Source organism: Kogia breviceps, chromosome 5 (assembly GCF_026419965.1).
Source record: "Kogia breviceps isolate mKogBre1 chromosome 5, mKogBre1 haplotype 1, whole genome shotgun sequence".
Lineage (NCBI taxonomy): Eukaryota > Metazoa > Chordata > Mammalia > Artiodactyla > Physeteridae > Kogia > Kogia breviceps.
In genome coordinates this window covers 122,518,728-122,538,072 of record NC_081314.1, presented here as the reverse complement: position 1 = coordinate 122,538,072, position 19,345 = coordinate 122,518,728, and the positions used below count along the sequence as shown (strand labels likewise).

Below are 19,345 nucleotides of genomic sequence, written 5' to 3'. Positions count from 1 at the left end.
ATGATAGGGACTTCCCTGGTGGCACAGTGGTTAAGAATCCGCCTGCCAATGCAGGGGACACATGGTCAAGCCCTGGTCTGGGACAATCCCACATGCCACGGAGCAACTAAGCCCATGTACCACAACTACTGAGCCTGTGCTCTAGAGCCCGCGAGCCACAACTACTGAGCCCACGTGCCACAACTACTAAAGCCCACACAGCTAGAGCCCGTGCTCCACAACAAGAGAAACCAACCACAATGAGAAGCCCGCACACCACAACGAAGAGTAGTCCCCGCTCGCCACAACTAGAGAAAGCCTGTGTGCAGCAAGGAACACCCTACGCGGCCATAAATTAATTAATCAATTTTTAAAAAAGAAAACAATATGATACATTACAATGTAAAGATCAAAGTAAACTCACATATTTAAAAATAAACAGTATATACTTTTAGGAGTGGTCCAACATTAGCAGCAGTACTCTGCCCAAATATCAACTCTCCATGCAACCTCGGCCCATACAAGCTTTTTCTCTTAAACTATTGACCACTAAAAGGTACTAGAACTCCTTGGAAGGTATTTAGTTAGATGAATTGGGGCATAAGAAAATCAGCATTTATCTAGAACATCCCACTCTTCTCAGAAATAAGTTTTAAAGAACATAAGGGGGAGGTAAGTCAAAGAGCCAACTTGAGATAATTCCTACTGTTCAAGTTGTACAATTCAACATAATATAAGAATAATCAACTGGAAAAATTAAATTTGTACAAGGTGACTACTTCAAAAGAGAAAAGTTAACACATAGTATACAAAAGGTAAATATAACACCAAAGTCTATTTTATATAACAAGGTATATTTAATTATTTATTGACTTTTATAAATGGAAGTGTTTTCATTTGAAAAGTTTGCTCCTTTTGTAACATATATATATCCAGAAGTATAAAAAAAGGAACCTTATTTCTACATTGGTAATTAGAAATGAATGAACTAAAACAAGCAATGGGTTCTGGGTGAAGTAGCAACCATACAACAAACAGGAAAGAAGAATTAGCATCAGCGGTCATATACAAGAGACAGAAGAGGCATCCAGCAGTTGATTAGCATCACTGGGCATGTACAATAACCATTAAAAAAGAGGATTCTACAGTATATTCCAAAAGCATAAACTGATCAAAAGTGAAGGAGAACAAGGAGAAATACACTCATTCCTAAATCTTCTAGGTGGATGATCCTCTACCATTACATATTTTTAAACTTCTAATTATAATAAAATACTAATTAGAAATAACCCTTTTCAATGCCAACACACCAGATCATTTGTATCATAATGATCAGGAAACGGGTCACACAGACAACAGTCATGGAAAAACTTGAGAAGACCTGATTTCTACAAAATGTACCGTCTACAAAAATTAAAGTCTAAAAATAAGTCACATGTACTCCAATAAAGAGGTTAAAAAAATAAATAAATATTAAAAATTGAAAAAATAAAAATAAGTCACATGAAGTTAATAACAAAACAAAACTCAGCCTCAAGACCATATTGAGTAAAAAGGTCTCCTGTTCCCCACAAGTGTCAACAACCCATCCCAAATCTACAATCCAGACTCCCCTGAGATGACATTCTTATTCCAGATCTAGTTAACATTACTAAAAACTAAAAACCAGAAAGTATTTTTTTATTGGTTCGATAGTCAATTCAGGCACCCTCCTCTTCAGCCCCCTCCCACCAAGAAAATACATCTCTTGATTTTCATGTTGTATGAAAACATTAAGGTGATAAGATAATATAAGCTTTTTAGTTCCCTTGCCTACTTTTGGGAGAATGTATGGCCTCAAATGTACTTTCTAGGACTAAGCAGCTACCTGCACTTTTTGTTCCAAGAGGAGGGAAAGAAAGTCAAGGATATAAACTGAAGGTACCATCTCTCCAGCATTCCCATAAAACTTTTTACAGAGGTAAAATTACATACAAACTGTAATAACTGGTAGAGCTTAAGACACACATGTTCACTGTTTCTCAAAGTGACCTAAGATATCAAAATTTTTTTAAGTATCCATTTATAAACCACATTTATTTTTGGTGGGTGGGTATACATACTTAAATGTATATAAATATTCATATAACTCAATTCAGTCATATGGCAGAGATCATCATTCATTATAATAAAAGCATGAGTTTTAAAGAAGTAGATTATAATATTCCTTAAACATATGGTAATATGGTAGCATTATGGTACTAAAAATAATGGATGAAAGAATGCCATGACTTTGTGATCTTGATTTAGAGCTTATAACACATTTAGTTTTTTAATCACCAAGGACTTACAACATGCTCCAGTAGGTTTCCTCCTACCACTTCCTCCTGGCTCCTAAACGACTTTATAAATACATTTATTACACTGCACAAAATTATTAATCAACCAGTCTCTCCCATCAGCATCCAGAGGATAGAAACATGGATTTGTTTCATCCCTGGAGCATACATGATTTAAAAGAAAAAAAAAAAAAAAACGGGCTAAACAAGTGTTTGAAGTAGAGGGAAGATTAAAGTATTAGATGTTGCTAGCTCTTTGTCATTTTTTTTTTTTTTTGGCAAAAACCCAACCTCTAGCCCAAATATGAGCCCTCCATTCCCAAGCCCTTGTCCTTTGCTATAGTTCAGCCCTGGCATATTAATATAAGCTTTATATAAAGCCAAGTCCTTATAAGGGTTCCTTCCCTGGCCTCACCAAACAATGATTCTACCCAGGATTTAAAGTGTAAAGTATGCCAATAGCTACGTTTCAGATATTAAGGCTGCAAGTAGAGAGAGAGAATAAAAAAATAACACTGCAAATCTCAGAGCTCAGAAATAGCTTAGAACAAAATATAACATACTGAAAAAGGCAAGCCCAAAAGCCACAAATACCAACCCCAACTACAATCACCTTATCTTCTCAACACTAGTCATGACCATGGCATTCAACAATATAAAAAGATGACAAAATGTTTTGCTGTCTCTTTTCCTTCCACACACTATATTGAATGAATTTTTAAATCACTTACTTATGGTAAGTGTTCATGTTCCTAGTAGAATTTTATTGTACTGATTTTGAGGGCTTCTTATTTTTTGCTTGTTTTCTTTTGTATTGTTATTTAAACTGTGTTATAGAAAACATTCCACTTTGGATCATCTAAGTCTATTTCAAGCAAGCAACATACTCACTGGAAAACCTGCATATCATTTAAGCTATACAGATCAACCAAAAAGAAAAGAAAAAAGAAGGTGGAAGGAAGGAAGAGAAGGAGGAAGGAAGGGACGGAGGGAGGGAGGGAGGGAAGAAGGGAGGAAGGGAGTATTCATCTTCTACATTTCCTTTAAAAAAAAATCTATTGGTATTTTGATTGTGATCACATTAAACCCATAAGTTAATTTAAGGAGAAATGACTAGTTTTACAATATTCAGTCTTCCAATTTGTGAAACAGAATACATTTCCAATTATTTCCATATTCATTAATATGTCTCAGTGTTATCTAATAATTTTCTTCTTAGAAGTTCTTGCACACTTATTAGATTTATTCCTGGTCTTTAATAGTTTTATGTGTTATAAATGGTAGCTTTTAAAATTTTCTCCTTATCATTTTTTCTTATATATAAAAACATAACCTTTTGTATACTGATTATCAACTAACAGGGCTAAATACATCTTTTCTTGGTAAGAGTATTTTATTGAGGTGATTTACATATGATAAGATACACAAACCTTAAATGTATAGTTCAGTGAAATTTTTACCAATGATATCATCTCGCATGTAACCACCACCCAGACCAAGATATAGAAAATTTCTATTATTCCCCAAAGTTCTGTCATGCCCCTTCCCAACCAATAGTGTCTCTCTAGTTCTCAGATAATCACCATTCTGACTTCTACCACAATAAACTAGTTCTGCTTGTCCTTAAACATCACATAAATGGAATCACACAGCAGTTACTCTTTTGTGTTAAGTTTCTTTCACTCAACATGTTGTTTTGTGGATTCCTCCACATTTTTTTTTTTTTTAAATTTTTTTTTTTTTTTTTTTTTTTTTTTTTTTTTTTTTTTTTTTTTTTGCGGTATGCGGGCCTCTCACTGCTGTGGCCTCTCCCGTTGCGAAGCACAGGCTCCGGACGCGCAGGCCCAGCGGCCATGGCTCACGGGCTTAGCTGCTCCGCGGCATGTGGGATCTTCCCGGACCAGGGCACGAACCCGTGTCTCCTGCATCGGCAGGCGGATTCTCAACCACTGCGCCACCAGGGAAGCCCCCTCCACATTTTTTAAAGTACCAGGAAAATGTTTTCCATTACATTGCTTAGTATTCCACTGTGTGAATATACAACCACTGTTAACTATTCTGCTCTTATGGATATTTGGTTGTTTACAGTTTTTAGTTATTATCAATAAAGGCACTATGTGCTTCTCAAGTTTCTATACCTAGAAGTGGAAACGTGGACTGTGCTAAGTCCTAGCATAATATATGTTGAAATACACTAGAAATTCCCAGTTTTCCGAAATGGCTATAACATTATACATTCTTACGAACAATATATGACACTTCCAACCGCTCTAAACGCTTGCCAACATTTGATATTGTCAGTCTTTTTAATTTTAGTCATTGTGTTGGATATATAGTGGTGGCTGTTCTCCAATGAGGTGACTCATCAAACTTGCACCACAAAGATTACCACCACTGCTATAATCTATCATCATACCCAACATGGCAACTTGTCCACTTTTAACTTGTCCAACTTATTATTTTCATGTGTCTAACTGCTATGTAAATTTGTGTATTTGTCACTTTCACTGTCACTATTTTGAGGATAATTCTACCTTTTTCCTCTAAGTAATTTTAAGATTTTCCCAGTCTTAAGTATTCTGGAGTGTCACTATAATGAATTTATGTGTGGGTTCTTTTCATTTTTCTGATTGGGATTTGTTGGCTCATGAAATTACAAGTTATCTCTTCACTTCTAAAAAATTCTGTGATTATCACTTTAAATTTTACCTCCGACTCACTCCCTTCTCTTCTTCTGAAACACCAATTAATGTATGTTAGACCTACTCATTTTATTCTCCGTATCATTCAACCCTTCTCCATATTATTTAACTTTTTAGCTATCTGTTACACACTGGATAATTTCTTCTCATAGAGCTTACAGTCTACTAATACATTCTTTAGCTAATCTGCTATTAAACCTGTGTTCTGTTTTTTCTTTTTCCTTTTTTTTACTTTAGTAATTCTTATTTTCATTTCTAGAAGATATTTTCACAGTCTTTTTTCAAGTAGAGATTTATTGAATCATTAAAGTGACACAAATTTCAGCTGTACAACCATGGTACAATCTCAGGGGCAAATCTCATCCCCTCCAACAACACTCCTCATAGCTAAGGCAACTGTCTTTGTAGTATTATAGGAGTTTCGGGGTGGGGATAGTTCTGATTTACCCTTGTGAATATGTCATCCATTGACATAACTTTACGAGGAGAATGATTTCCTATTAAAGCTTCCCACCATAGACAATGGCCTTTAACTTCTTTTTCCCACATTCAACAAGGGTATCAAAACTGAAATTCAAATTTATACACATAAGCAAATGTCATCATGTCAAAAAGTGACTTTCAGCATTCCGAACTTACTTCTTTGGGTTCCACCTTTCACTTTGATTTAGTCTGATTATAGCCCTTACTATCTTAACAATTCTATAATACTTTCAAGAGATCTTAAAATATTTTACATCCAACAGAAACAACACATTCCGGTTGTTTCCACTAGAAAATCTGTATTAGTCTACCACGTTTCCTGAAACTGTTGAAGGTGTGCTCTCTGTAACAATTTTAACTAGAACCTAGCCCTACCTTCTACCCAACTTATTCAAAGTCATTTCATGAGGCAAGCCATTTTCACAACAAATATGCTAGACACAAACTAGCCACAATGCAGTTTATTAACAAATTTCTACTATCCATACTCTACTTGTTCCCTGTCTGTGCATTGATAACTAAGATAATTATAATAAATGCATCCAATCCTGACATTAAGAAGTACACTTCTAAAATGTTCAACTTAAGAAATTTTACCATGAAATTTATGGGTGCCGGAACACAGGATTGTAAGATGTAAAAAGGTTTTATCTCATCTAGTTATACACAATAACACAGTATTCCAAAGGTGTGAATTCATATTAAAGTATGTATACTGAAATACAACCATAGTCAAATGATTCTAGGATTTTATTTGGCAAGATTTTGTCATCTGAATTTACTAGGTAATGAACAAATAAATTTACTTCTAAGCATAATATATAAATGTTTTCCTTAAAAAATTCATCATTGGGCTTCCCTGGTGGCGCAGTGGTTGAGAATCCGCCTGCCGATGCAGGAGACACGGGTTCGTGCCCTGGTCCGGGAAGATCCCACATGCCGCGGAGCAACTAAGCCCGTGAGCCATGGCCGCTAGGCCTGCGCGTCCGGAGCCTGTGCTCCGCAACGGGAGAGGCCACAACAGTGAGAGGCCCGCATACCGCAAAAAAAAAAAAAAAAAAAAAAAAAAAAAAAAAAAAAAAAAAAATTCATCATTTTCTCTTTTGAATTTAGAGTCTAAGCCTTAATAAAACTCACTGCAATGTTATATTTGTCAAATGCTTAACTAGAATTCTCATATTCCCCTATTTCTAATACAGTATGATTTATAAATGTGCTTATTTACTGAATGTTACAGTTAACTTTTATTAACTATATATTATAAAATCTATGCATATCAAGGAAAAAAATTACATTTTGCAACAGTAAATTAATATTTTTTTAACTTGAGTATAATTTTACATAAAATTTTGTCATATTACACTATACCAATTCTCTGCAATGCTATCTACAATAAAAATACTTGCGAAATATTTATTATTTTAAGAGTATATTAAAATTAAAAGATCAAGGTAAAAAAAAGGGCATTATCTTAAAGAGATTTTTTTCCATTTAGACAAAAATTAGTATCTTAAAGAATATATAATATATATTGTACATAATAGAGATTAGGAATAATCTAAATTCCTTAACTTTTATTTATTTATTTATTTATTTTTACTAGTTATCTAATTATTATGTTATTTTAATTAGAAAACACAGGATATAAAACTACTGACACTACTTGGTATATAATCCTCCAGACTTTTTTCTATTTATGTACTAATATAAATTAATATATATAACAATATATATACATTTTAAAATATTTGTATCATAGTATATATTCTATTTTATAATCTTTTTCACATACTAGATTATCATTCCTCTTAAATATGAATTGTACCTGATGTATTCCATGTTTAAAATATTTCTCATAAAGCTTAAGTATTATCAAATTTTATAATTATTCAAGACAAACATTTCATTCCAATTCATTTTTATAAGATAAAATCTAACTTTATAATTTCTCCAAATCCTTCAAAAAATAAGCCTAAATAAAATGTCTAAAAATAGCACATGTACTTTTACTTTTGGTTTTCATTTAAAATTACTGGCATTAAATGATATTAGCCACAACTAAAGAGGATAATGAATTTTAATTAAGGCTTGCCATCTTGATATCTTATTATACAAAGCAGTTTCCAAAGTAACAAAGACAGTAAAAAGTATTACTACAAAAAATTATGTGCCTTTGCTAAACATAGCATTTTGAGGCATCTCCTACGGTAATCTCAGATTACTCAGAAAGAAATGTACTATTAATATTGTGCCAAGGGAAATTATCTAAGAAAGCTGGTACATTCTGCTACCAAACAACTCTGTTAACAGGGGAAAAGAACACTGGAGTCATAAGACCCATCTTAGCTGTGTACCTTTGGAAAATCATTTAACCTCTTAAAAGATAAATTTCTTCTTCAGTAAGACAAAGTTACCATTGGCTCCAAAGAGTTGTTTAGGAGATTATGTTTAGTTATAATTTAAAGGTTTTTTTTTTAAATCAAACTTATTTAATCCTTTGGTGGATCAAATTTTTTCAAACTAAAAAGTTTTGGTAATTAAATCAAAAGATGCATTCCATCACACAACTTAGAATCGTGCTAATTTCTTTAAAAAAAAAAAACTATAAATATACTATAATATTATAGATCAGAAGTTGGCAAACTATGGCCCATGGGCCAAATCCCGCTGGCCCTCTGCTTTTGTAAATCGAAATTTACTGGAACACAGCCACACTCATTAAATTATGCATTACTGATGGCTGCTTTTACACTACAACACTTGAGTTGAGCAACTGCAACAGAACCAGATGGCTGACAAAGCCTAAAATATTTACCACTGGCATGTTACAGGAAAAAGTTTGTTGACCCTGGCCATAAATGACTATAAATTGAATTGGACAATGTATCCAAAAGAAATTAGAGGAAGAAAAAAAAAATCAAAGAAATATTAAAATATATACCTAAATTTAATGCCCAATGCCACTCCAAAATCCTAAAAACAATCTAATTTTCAAATGCAATTGGATCTAGAATAAGAAAATCTGGGTTACATAAAATATAAAAACAATACTAAGTTTATTAATAGTTTATTTAGAATTGCAAAGTATATCTTTGTGCCTCTTCAAATTAAAGTCAATTATTATTTCTATTATAAATAGTATTTATATCTACTTTATACAAATTATATTTTTACCTGCTAATGGCTTGCTCCTCATCAGTTATTCCAGTCTCCCTGAATGCCCTGTTTGATTCCGCCAAACTCAAGGCAATTGCTCTCTGAAGATCATCTTTATCATCTCCAGTGAGATCAATCACATCTGAAAAGCAAAACTATCTTTCTCAAAATTAAAAGTCAAACAAAATGAAAGGTAATTCTTATAATGGAGATTTTATACCCAATATACCCTTTCCAATCAAAGTCAGCACCAACTTAATTCTGTACAAGAGCCTCTCTGAAGAGAAAGCAAACACTTTTTAAATTGGTTATACTTTGAAATTTAATGTTCTTCTCTATAAAATATACCTAAAGCAATTAAGAGTATAAATATTTTTCATTACAGAGGAATCTCAATATTTACTATGAAGTCTCTGATTAAAAGCTAATAACCAGAAAGATTGCTAAAAACGGGTTATTTAACAACAAAATTGAAGCCAACATAGTTAAACATTTACATTTATGCTTTCTGAAGTTAACCCAAATACACACACATTACAGTCGGCTATACTACCTAGACATTTATCAAAGTATAATAATTAAATGAGCTCTCAAAAACTATGTTTCAGGAACTAATTGACCATATATATTTATATTTATATATACTTTTAAAGTCCGGATGAATGTATGAAGCTGTTAACAGTGGTTAATCTTGATGAGGAGGGTTATGGGGAGAAGGAAGTATAAGGATCTTCCACTTTCTATTTCCTGTTCTATGCATTCCTTTTAATTAAAAAAAAAAAGTTTTCATTTCACAAAAAAGAAAAATATGCAAGTAAATGACAGGTTTTCTTTTGTTAGAATAAAATAAAGTAGTCTAAATGCTGTAAGTGTTCTTCTTCCAAAGAATAAAGTCTAAAACTATTATCACATTAAAAAAAAACTGATTTTTAATCCAATTTCCCAATATACATCAATTTATTTCCTTACCTCAAAAGATGTCAATAATACTCCTATTATCATTTAAACAATGATAGACCATAACATGTTGCTAAGTAGGATATTATAAAATAATGGGATGAGAAAGAGAAAGAAGTATAGCTGTTACTACCTTATCTTTGCATAGTTGGGATTATGCTGGTTGGTATTCTGGACAAGTTTTATAATCATTTTGTTTATTTGTATTCGAGACATGTTAAAATTAACTTTTTTCTTTGTAATCTTAGAATATTATAAGAGGGAAACAAACAAAAGGGTTGGGGATGGGAGATAAAGTGTCTGCATTTTACCATCTGGCTACAGGGTTATATATAACTACTAGAAAAAAATATTTTGCACTTAATAAAAAATAAAGTATACTGATAGTTTCAAAAATCTACTTCTATTGTTATATACACTTTTTTCCCCAAACAGCAGCTTGTGAGAATATTAAAAATAACAGGTGGCCACGGAGGAATTTTTTTAATGCTCTTAGGGAGTATAACAAAACCTCACAAAAACGTAGTAAGTAGGGTCCAAAAAATTCAGTCAAGTAAAATGTGGAACAGAGTTATAGAGCAAGTGAAATGATGGAGCGTGCATACGAACGTCAGCAGGCCAAAGGTTTCCTAATTCTGGTTTACAAATTCTGAGTCCACCAAACCACAGCTATAGATGGAAATCACCTGGGTGTAGTCATTCAGTCCAGCTGAAATATTGATAAAGAAGCTAGGACTGGAGAGGCATGAAGTGGCCTCATAAAAATGAGAACTATCATGGTCATTAAATAATGACTAGAACTTGGGTGAGTAAAGAGAGAATAATGGAAGTAAAGAAAATAACTTGAAAATCACAAAGAAGCAGAAAAACAGGTTTTGGGGACACAATCAATTAGCCCTCAGACTCCAATCTCTCATCCCCCTTGTGTGCCTTCTACAACTACAGAAGCTAAAAAGATTAAAACAAACAAACCTATTTTCCCGATTCACCTACAGTTATGGTTCTGGATAAAATTTAGGTTCCCCAACTGGATGCATTAGCATGAGATCTGGAAGGCAGACTTGAGGGAGGAAGTCACTATCCTGCTGCTTTTGGCTGTTTTTCTCCAGCATGACGGAACAGATGTGGGCTGTTCCACAGTAGCAATCCAGTATCCAATTTACAGCTTCAGGTATGTCAAGAGATAGAACAGAAGTGGTAACCAGACTCTGCACTCCAACGCCCAGGCACAGCTCAGTGGCAGTTACCTAATCCTGGCTGCCGGTTCCCTGGGCAGCAGCTATAGAGCTATGTACGTTCTTGAACCCTGTAGTCCCAAAGGCAGTCTCCTGATTCACTATCTTCCTGACTGTGGCAGACGGAATGGCTTCCCTGGCTGGCCAGTCCTGCAAGAATCGAGTAGTCATTTCAGAAAGCTGAGCTAGAGATCCTTCCTCCATTGCTTCCACTGATTTTTTTAAGAACCTATTTCCCTGTATTAAATTTCTTCTTTGGAACTACCTAGAGTGTTTACTGTTTCATGACTGACAAGTAAACCAAACTGGCTAGAGCAGAACTCACCTAGAAATGGCAACAAGTTATACTTAGAGCTTTTCATAATTTAGCATCGTAACTCAAGCAACACAAAAGCAAAAAACTAGGCAAGATGCTTTTAACCCTATTTCATAAATGAGATAATGAAGTTGCAAGAAATGAAGTCTCATAGTATAAGAATAAAGAATGGTACATAGGCTTCAAATTTAAGTCTTCAAATTATTAAGTCCAGTGGTCTTTCCTCCATACTAGTGGTATCCAAGTGTAATCCATAGATCCTTGGGATCCCCAATGACCCTATGAAGGAAGGGGTTCCTTAAATAAAAAATACTCTCATAATAATACTAAGATGTTATCTGCCTTTCCTAATGGGGTCACATTTGCAGTGATTATGCAAAACAACAGTGCATAAAACCACAGCATCTTAGCACAAATCAAGGCAGTAGCATCAAGTTAATTATATTACAACTATGACCACCCATTATTCAAAAAAAAAAAAAAAAGCCAGTCTCTCTTAAATCCTTGATAAAATGAGGAAACTAATTTTATTAAATCTCAAACATTGTTTTACATGTTCTTTTAATTCTATGTGACATAATAGAAAGTATGCATAGTACCTCTGCTGTATATCCAAAGTATGCTGTTGGTAAAGAAAAACACTAGTACACTGTTTGAGTTGCAAGCTGAACTGTTTTTTTTTCATGGAGCACTATTTTTACGTGAAAGAACAACTGACAAACTATGATTATTCAGATGTCAGTATATGGCAGACATTTTCTTAAAAATAAAGTGAGCCTGTCACTTGAAGAACAAATGAAGAGTATTTGTTGCCAAAGATTAGCATGGAATTTTCAAGCAAAAATTGAAACTTCAGAAAACTTGTTTCTACCACTATGAGCTTGATATCTTCCCAATACTTAAAGGCTTTTCTGGTGAAATCAAGTGATATTAACAATTTCTATCTGTTTTATAATGCAGACTTTCTTCCAACATTTGGAAGGAAACCTTTTCCAAATTACCAATGTGCTGTGTTATTAAATCATGCATGGATAAACAATCCATTCAAAGAGCAAGATAAGACACTAGGAGCATCTTTTGTTCTAATATTTGGTCTCTGACCCAGTTCCTTAGAGCTCCTATATCACGTGGCATTTCCTAGCTTGATAGAAACATATTTTGCTCTAAGGAGGTGACTCTTGGTGGGTTCCTAAATAGCTTCAGTATGGGCCACTGGTCATCAGAAAGACTAAGCCATGATGAGAAGCTTGGAACTTTGAGCCCTACCTCCCGTCCTCCAGGAAGACATAAAGACTGGAGATTAAGTTAATAATCGATCAGGCCTACCTGATGAAACCTTCATAAAAATCCCTAAAGTTCAAGGTTTGGGGAGCTTCCAGGTTGGTGAACATATCCACATGTTAGGAGGGTGGTGCACCCCAACTCCACATGACAGAAACTCCTGGCTTGGGACCCTTCCAGACCTTGCTCTATATACCTCTCCATCTGGCTGTACATACTTTATCATAGCCTTTATTATATAATAAACCAGTAAAAGTGCTTCCCTGAGTTATCAGCCACTATAGCAAATTATCAAACTTGAGGGGGTCTTGAGAACCCCCAATTTGTTGTAGCCAAGTCAGACAGAATGTGGGTAACCTGAGGGCCCACTACTTGTGACTGGTGTCTAAGGTAGGGGCAATATTATGGGACTGAGCATTTAGCCTGTGGGGTCTGATGCTGACTCAGATGGTAGATGGTATCAGAATTGTAGAACACCCAGCTGGTGTTGGAGAACTGGTCATGTGTGTGGGAAAAAAACTCACATATCTGGTGTCAGAAGTATTATAAGTATGAGCAGAGAAGAAACAAGCAATTATAGTCTTTAATGCTAGAAAAGTTAGCTGACCACAGACTATCAGTTCTTAACTGAAAAGCTGGGACTTGTTCCTTTAAGCAATGGAGAAGGTTTATTTATTATTTGTAGTTTCACTATAATTACAATAATTTTCTCCAAGATGTTCCCATTACTTCATAAAGCTTCTTCTTTCCATAGGTCATTCTAGAACAATACAGAAATCTTGAATTATTATAACCTACTCACATACCAAATATATATGATTTAAAGAACAGATATTAAGAAAATAAAACTTTATTTTAATTGAATGGTTAATCCTAAATTTATTTTTCTGGAGTTTAATAGAATGATTTCTGTAAAATATGTAATCAACTATCAATTTCACAATGAAAAATAGCCCTCTATGATTTTCTTATGTGCTTATTCAAAAAGGAACAGAGAATAAGCTTAGCAGTAAATAATTTCTAATTTGCAAAAGTCAACTATAAAAACTTAGCCTTGGGACTTCCCTGGTGGCGCAATGGTTGAGAGTCCGCCTGCCGGTGCAGGGGACATGGGTTCGGGCCCTGGTCTGGGAAGATCCCACATGCCTCGGAGCAACTAAGCCCATGAGCCACAAGTGCTGAGCCTGCACTCTAGAGCCTGAGTGCCACAACTACTGAGCCCGTGTGCCACAAATGCTGAAGCCCACAAGCCTAGTATCAGCGTTCCACAACAAGAGAAGCCACCGCAATGAGAGGCCTGCAGACTGCAACGAAGAGAAGCCCCCACTCACTGCAAATAGAGAAAGCCCGCATGCAGCAGCAAAGACCCAATGTAGCCAAAAATAAATAAATAAAATTAATTAATTAATTTTTAAAAAAAACTTAGCCTTTGTAAAAATTCCATCCAAGTACCAAAGTACTATGAATATTTTTCTGTCAATGCCAAGGGAGGACCTCGGTAAAACACCAAACTTTGATTGAAGCAATCCTCCCTCCAGTATTAGTATTAGCATTAGTGTAAACAGAATTCAAGGGCACAAGTGTGTTAGTGTCAGCTGAATAACACTTTAGAAAATCACGTTACAAAAGCCTATGAACAGTAATCTACAACATTTCAAGACTGACCAAAATAAAACATTTTTTCCTGTAAAGTCAGAAATATATATACCAAAACATAACATCCACCCTAATAAATCTTCCACTCTCCAAAAACTTACACACCAACTACCAAACATTTCTCTGCTAACTCCAAAACACAGAAAGTCATCAACTTAGCAATAAATTAGACTTCAAATGTATGAATTGTTTATCACTCATTTTTTCTCATGAAAATGGTATATAAAATGACATGAGGCTTCCAAGTTAGTTCACAAGAGCCAATTTAGCCCATAATCTAACTGAATATATGCAAAGATTTTTATTTTAGGAAAAAAAAGTTCTTTCATTATTTTCCTTACCTACATAAGGCTAAACCTAGGGGAAACACTTTATTTTTAATAAGCCAAGCTTATATTTACCACCAGCAAAGATTTCTAGGCAGGGGAATGATATGAGTAGAAATAACTGTTTGGGGAGTTAGAGGAGTTAAAAGTGCTGAACAAGAGTTTGAGAAGAGTTGTACTAAGAGTAGATACCAGAGCAGAAAAAAATCTTTGGCCCACCAAAAGGACAGGGATACCCTTAAGAGAAAAAAGCAATTATGAAGAAAGAGATGGTCAGCAGATTGGAAATGAGAAAAATACCATTTTCACTCTCACTCTGCTTCAACCACGGTTGTTGTCCTCACCATTCACCTCCTGAGCCAAAAACATACTCCTACCTCGAGACCCCAGCCTGGGACATACCTCCCTAAGACATCCTTGAGGTTCACCCCTTCACTTCCTCAGGTATCTGTATAAATGAGACACTTCCCAACCAACCTTCCATCTAAAATAGCATACCCCATGTCTGAACTACAACCTCATCCCTGCCAGCCTCTGTCCCTCTACCCTGCTCTATTGTTCTTCATGAACTTACTATTATCTGACAATATTTATTTACTGTTTACTGTCTTCCCTCTATGTAAACAAAGATACTTTTTGATTTTTTAATGGCCTAAAAGAGTACCTGACACATATTAGGCAATCAATAAATATTTGTTAAGCAAATAAAGGTTAATATCTAGACTATGGAATAGAAATAAAAATTAATGAGTCATCTCCACAGTGGCACTAGTTGGAATACTTGAGAATATATACTTTACCCAAAATTTTTTCTAGTAAAAGGACAAATAGCATAATAAAGTATCATGTTAAAAGAATACTTAAAATCAAGAAGACATAAGCAATGTAAATTGTGTTGCTCATCCCACTCTCCCATTCTCCCTTGCCGTCAGTCAGTTCTCTTAAGATGTTCCTACTTTTCCAATCTTCTCATTGCTAATCTCAGATTCTCCAAAACAGTAACGTCCAATAGAACTTCCTGTGATGATAGAAATGTACTATTATCCGTACTGTCCAATAAGGTAGCCACTAGTCACATGTGAGTACTATTAACCATTTTAAATGTACCTATGGCAATGAAAAAACTGAGTTTCAGCATTACTTAATTTAATGTTTAAATTTAAGTCTCCACATGTAACTATTGGCAACTGTATTGAACAGCTCAGCTCTAAATGGTCTTGCTGTGTTTTTAGTAACAGCTGCTAAATTTATAATGGCAGCATTAGTAAGTAAGGAAAGTAATAATAAAGGAGCCATTCTTGATTGTTGTCATCTGTTTCACTGTGTCTTCCAACTTGGAAAAAATTAAAAGTTAACATTCTGGGGCTTCCCTGGTGGTGCAGTGGTTGAGAGCCTGCCTGCCGATGCAGGGGTCACGGGTTCGTGCCCCGGTCCGGGAGGATCCCACATGCCGCAGAGCGGCTGTGCTCCGCAACGGGAGAGGCCACAACAGTGAGAGGCCCGCATACCGCAAAAAAAAAAAAAAAAAAAAAAAGTTAACATTCTGTATTAGTCAACAAAAAGTGTGAAGGCCCATGGCTATCATTCTGTCCTAAAGTTAAAGAAAATTCATAAAGTTATACAAGTAATTCTACAGTGTATGTCTAATATAGAATGTAAGTCTAATTGCATCCAATCAGTTACAAGTAATTTTCATACCATTGTAGCATCTCATTTTTAAGCTTAACATTGACTTTTGGTGAATCATCAAAATAGTTTTATGCATTAGAAATCTCTACAGAGATTTAACTTCCATTTCTCTAATTTTTTTTTCTATCTACAGATGCTTGTTTAACAAATTTGATGAATGGGAAAAATATCAGTGTTCAATTAATAAAATCCTAAACTGCTTAACATAAGTGATTTGCCCTCAGCAGGGGTGAGAACACTAGACTGGGATCTATTTATCATTTGTGCTTTAAATCACTTTTAAGCTAGCCAAGCAATATAACCAAGATTAGAGTTCTAGGACAGAACTTCAACATTTTTCTCACTTTCTATGCAATCTTTACCAAATAATTCCAAGTTCTTTTGGAGGATTAAAAAAAAAAAATACAGTGTGTCTTAAAAAAATATATACAGTGTGTCTTAAAAAAAAAAATACAGTGATTCTAAAGCTGTAAAGAGTCTACCACTTAACACTCACTCCAATGTGTTATACTAATTTCTCTAAAACTTAAGCCAATATGCGGCATTACTTTCTGTGTTAAAATTACCTACCCAAATCCCTCTTATCTTTTGATCCATACTTTGATTGCTCAATTGTAGCACATCTCGTTCTGGAGGGTATATACTATTTTTTCCTGTTTTAAAAAAGTTCAAAAGAATTCAATGATCATGAAAGAAAGAATATTACTATTTGATTTCAAATTGGGCAAAAGCCTTATATGGTCATGTCTATGACAGAGTTTGCCAAGACACAAAAACTTCACACAATCTCTTCTCTGATTATTAAATACACCTATGATATCTCTATATTTTGCATTGTTTCCTAGTTCCCTTTGCATTTTTAACTGCAAAACTCCTAACACAGTAATTTTATTTCTCATTTAAGTGAGAGGTAGGAGGCACTCATTTTACAATTCACAATATCCAGTCTAGACAGGAGATGTAAGTAATTTAAAAAGGTGCCTCATGGGCTTCCCTGGTGGCGCAGTGGTTGAGAGTCCGCCTGCCGATGCAGGGGACGCGGGTTCGTGCCCCGGTCCGGGAAGATCCCACATGCCGCGGAGCGGCTGGGCCCGTGAGCCATGGCCGCTGAGCCTGCGCGTCCGGAGCCTGTGCTCCGCAACGGGAGAGGCCACAGCAGTGAGAGGCCCACATACCACAAAAAAAAAAAAAAAAAAGGTGCCTCAAATTTTTGCTAACAGTACTACAAAATGGTTTGGGTATTTTCCCAGAATTCAACAGAGTATTATATTACAGTATGGAATGTTACCAAAGCAATACTTCTTAATTCCTTATTATGCAGAGTACAAGCTTTCCTTGAAATATTTCCTTTTTCTCCCAAAAATGAAAGGTAAAAATACACTGAGAAGGTCAACAATTGAAAATGTAATTACTCCTTCAATATTAAAGTTCACAAATATGTGATCTCCTAATCAAGTGACATAATTTGCTCTCTTCTGATATACTTGGGTATATGAAAATTTCCCAGCAACCCCGAGAGTCACTTCTATGGGATATTAGTTTGAAAGCTAAATTTTTCTAGTCATCAACAAAACATGTATTTTTTTTTTTTTTTTTTGCGGTATGCGGGCCTCTCACTGTTGTGGCCTCTCCCGTTGCGGAGCACAGGCTCCGGACGCACAGGCTCAGCGGCCATGGCTCACGGGCCTAGCCGCTCCGCGGCATGTGGGATCCTCCCGGGCCAGGGCACGAACCCGCGTCTCCTGCACCGGCAGGCGGATTCTCAACCACTGCGCCACCAGGGAAGCCCAAAACATGTATTTTAGATCTTCTAAAAGAGACCCCAGCTTATAACAATAAAGAACCATTATATATTTAGCATTAGAGACTTTTATCTCAAAATATAGATGTTTTGCCAGCACTACAACCAACAGATGACACACTTAAAAGTTAGCAAGGCTTTGTTTATGCTTTAGCCTGGTTGTAAAAGACTTTATACTTTAAAAAAAAAAAAAAAAAAAAGAAGAAGAAATTGAAAAAATAAAAACCCTTACCATATTTGCAAGAATTAAGTTCGACTATGGTCAATTTTCAAGTAACAATGCATTTCACATAAAATTAAGAAAATGCTCAAAGAGTTTTATATCTAGAACAATCCCTTGAAAACTTCCTCACACTCTGATCACTCCAATACTCCACACTCCTTCAGCACTTACAGAGTTTTCCCCAAGAGGCCTGCGTTTAAATATATATATTCATTTATAATTATTTTCTATCCTTCCCACGTTTTGCCACCCCATCCAAGAATTAAAAATACACAGAGATTTCATTTCTACTCAGCAATTACAGCATAGTAATTTAAAGAATCTGCGGAATGCATGACATCTACTTACTTTCTCAGTTTTAAACCTTGTAACACTTGGTATTATACAAGTGTCATAACACTTGTAGTATTATTATGACACTACTAAATTTAAATGCTGAACAAAGACTATTTCCTAAAGGCAGCTGTACTTCTTAGAACTTTATGAAAGATGGTACAAATTTGTTAAATAGAAAAGAACTATTGTCACCTCATCAGCTATATTTTTCTCAGTTTAAAACTAATACTATTATAATACAATCACCCCACTATATTTCTACAAATTTTTTTCTCAATAATCTCAAACCAACTTTTTGAACGCACTATCCAAATTATTCAATCATTAAATATGAATTAGCATCCTGGTTAGAAGGACAGCTCATTTTATCAATAAAGAAACCACAACAATGAGCAATTTGCTCAATAAGATAATCAGTAAGATGAAACCAGAAACTCCATCTCTCTACCATTTCTTTCAAGTGGAATATGAAAGTACTTAGTGCATATTTTCCGAGAGCTACACACATACACACATACTCACACACAAAATTTTTTTCAATTATCAACAAATTGGACACATGCTTTCTGAAATCAGGTTGCTTCCTCCCTAAGAGCACCTATTCAAATCTCTCTTTTTGTCCATAATATTTTCACTATTCCTTGTCAAAAGTCTTAAACAGGTGTTAACATGTGACTTAAACAATATTTTCTAATTTTCACACAGCAAATAAGACATCATCTTTTTTTTTTTTTTTTTTGCGGTATGCGGGCCTCTCACTGCTGTGGCCTCTCCCGCTGCGGAGCACAGGCTCCGGACGCGCAGGCTCAGCGGCCATGGCTCACGGGCCCAGTTGCTCCGCGGCGTGGGATCCTCCCGGACCAGGGCACAAACCCGCGTCTCCTGCA

General features: G+C 35.1%; 1 protein-coding gene and 1 long non-coding RNA gene across 7 annotated transcripts in view; both read right to left on the bottom strand.

Annotated features, from left to right (window-relative positions):
• USP25 (ubiquitin specific peptidase 25) overlaps positions 1-19,345 on the bottom strand; it is a 142,418-nt gene that overhangs the window by 97,949 nt on the left and 25,124 nt on the right. For 5 of the 6 annotated variants that reach the window (XM_067034938.1, XM_059065617.2, XM_059065616.2 and 2 more), the window contains one exon: positions 8,657-8,780. The exons of the other annotated variant lie outside the window; for it this stretch is intronic. In XM_067034938.1, the coding sequence (XP_066891039.1) occupies positions 8,657-8,780 (124 nt within the window). The remainder of the gene's footprint in view (positions 1-8,656; positions 8,781-19,345) is intronic. 6 annotated transcript variants of the gene reach the window in all.
• Positions 10,893-16,745, bottom strand: LOC136794272 (uncharacterized). Its single transcript, XR_010840818.1, has 3 exons — positions 16,669-16,745; positions 13,128-13,187; positions 10,893-10,980 (listed from the first exon to the last, which is right to left on the bottom strand). It is a non-coding gene; the product is annotated as an uncharacterized lncRNA (long non-coding RNA).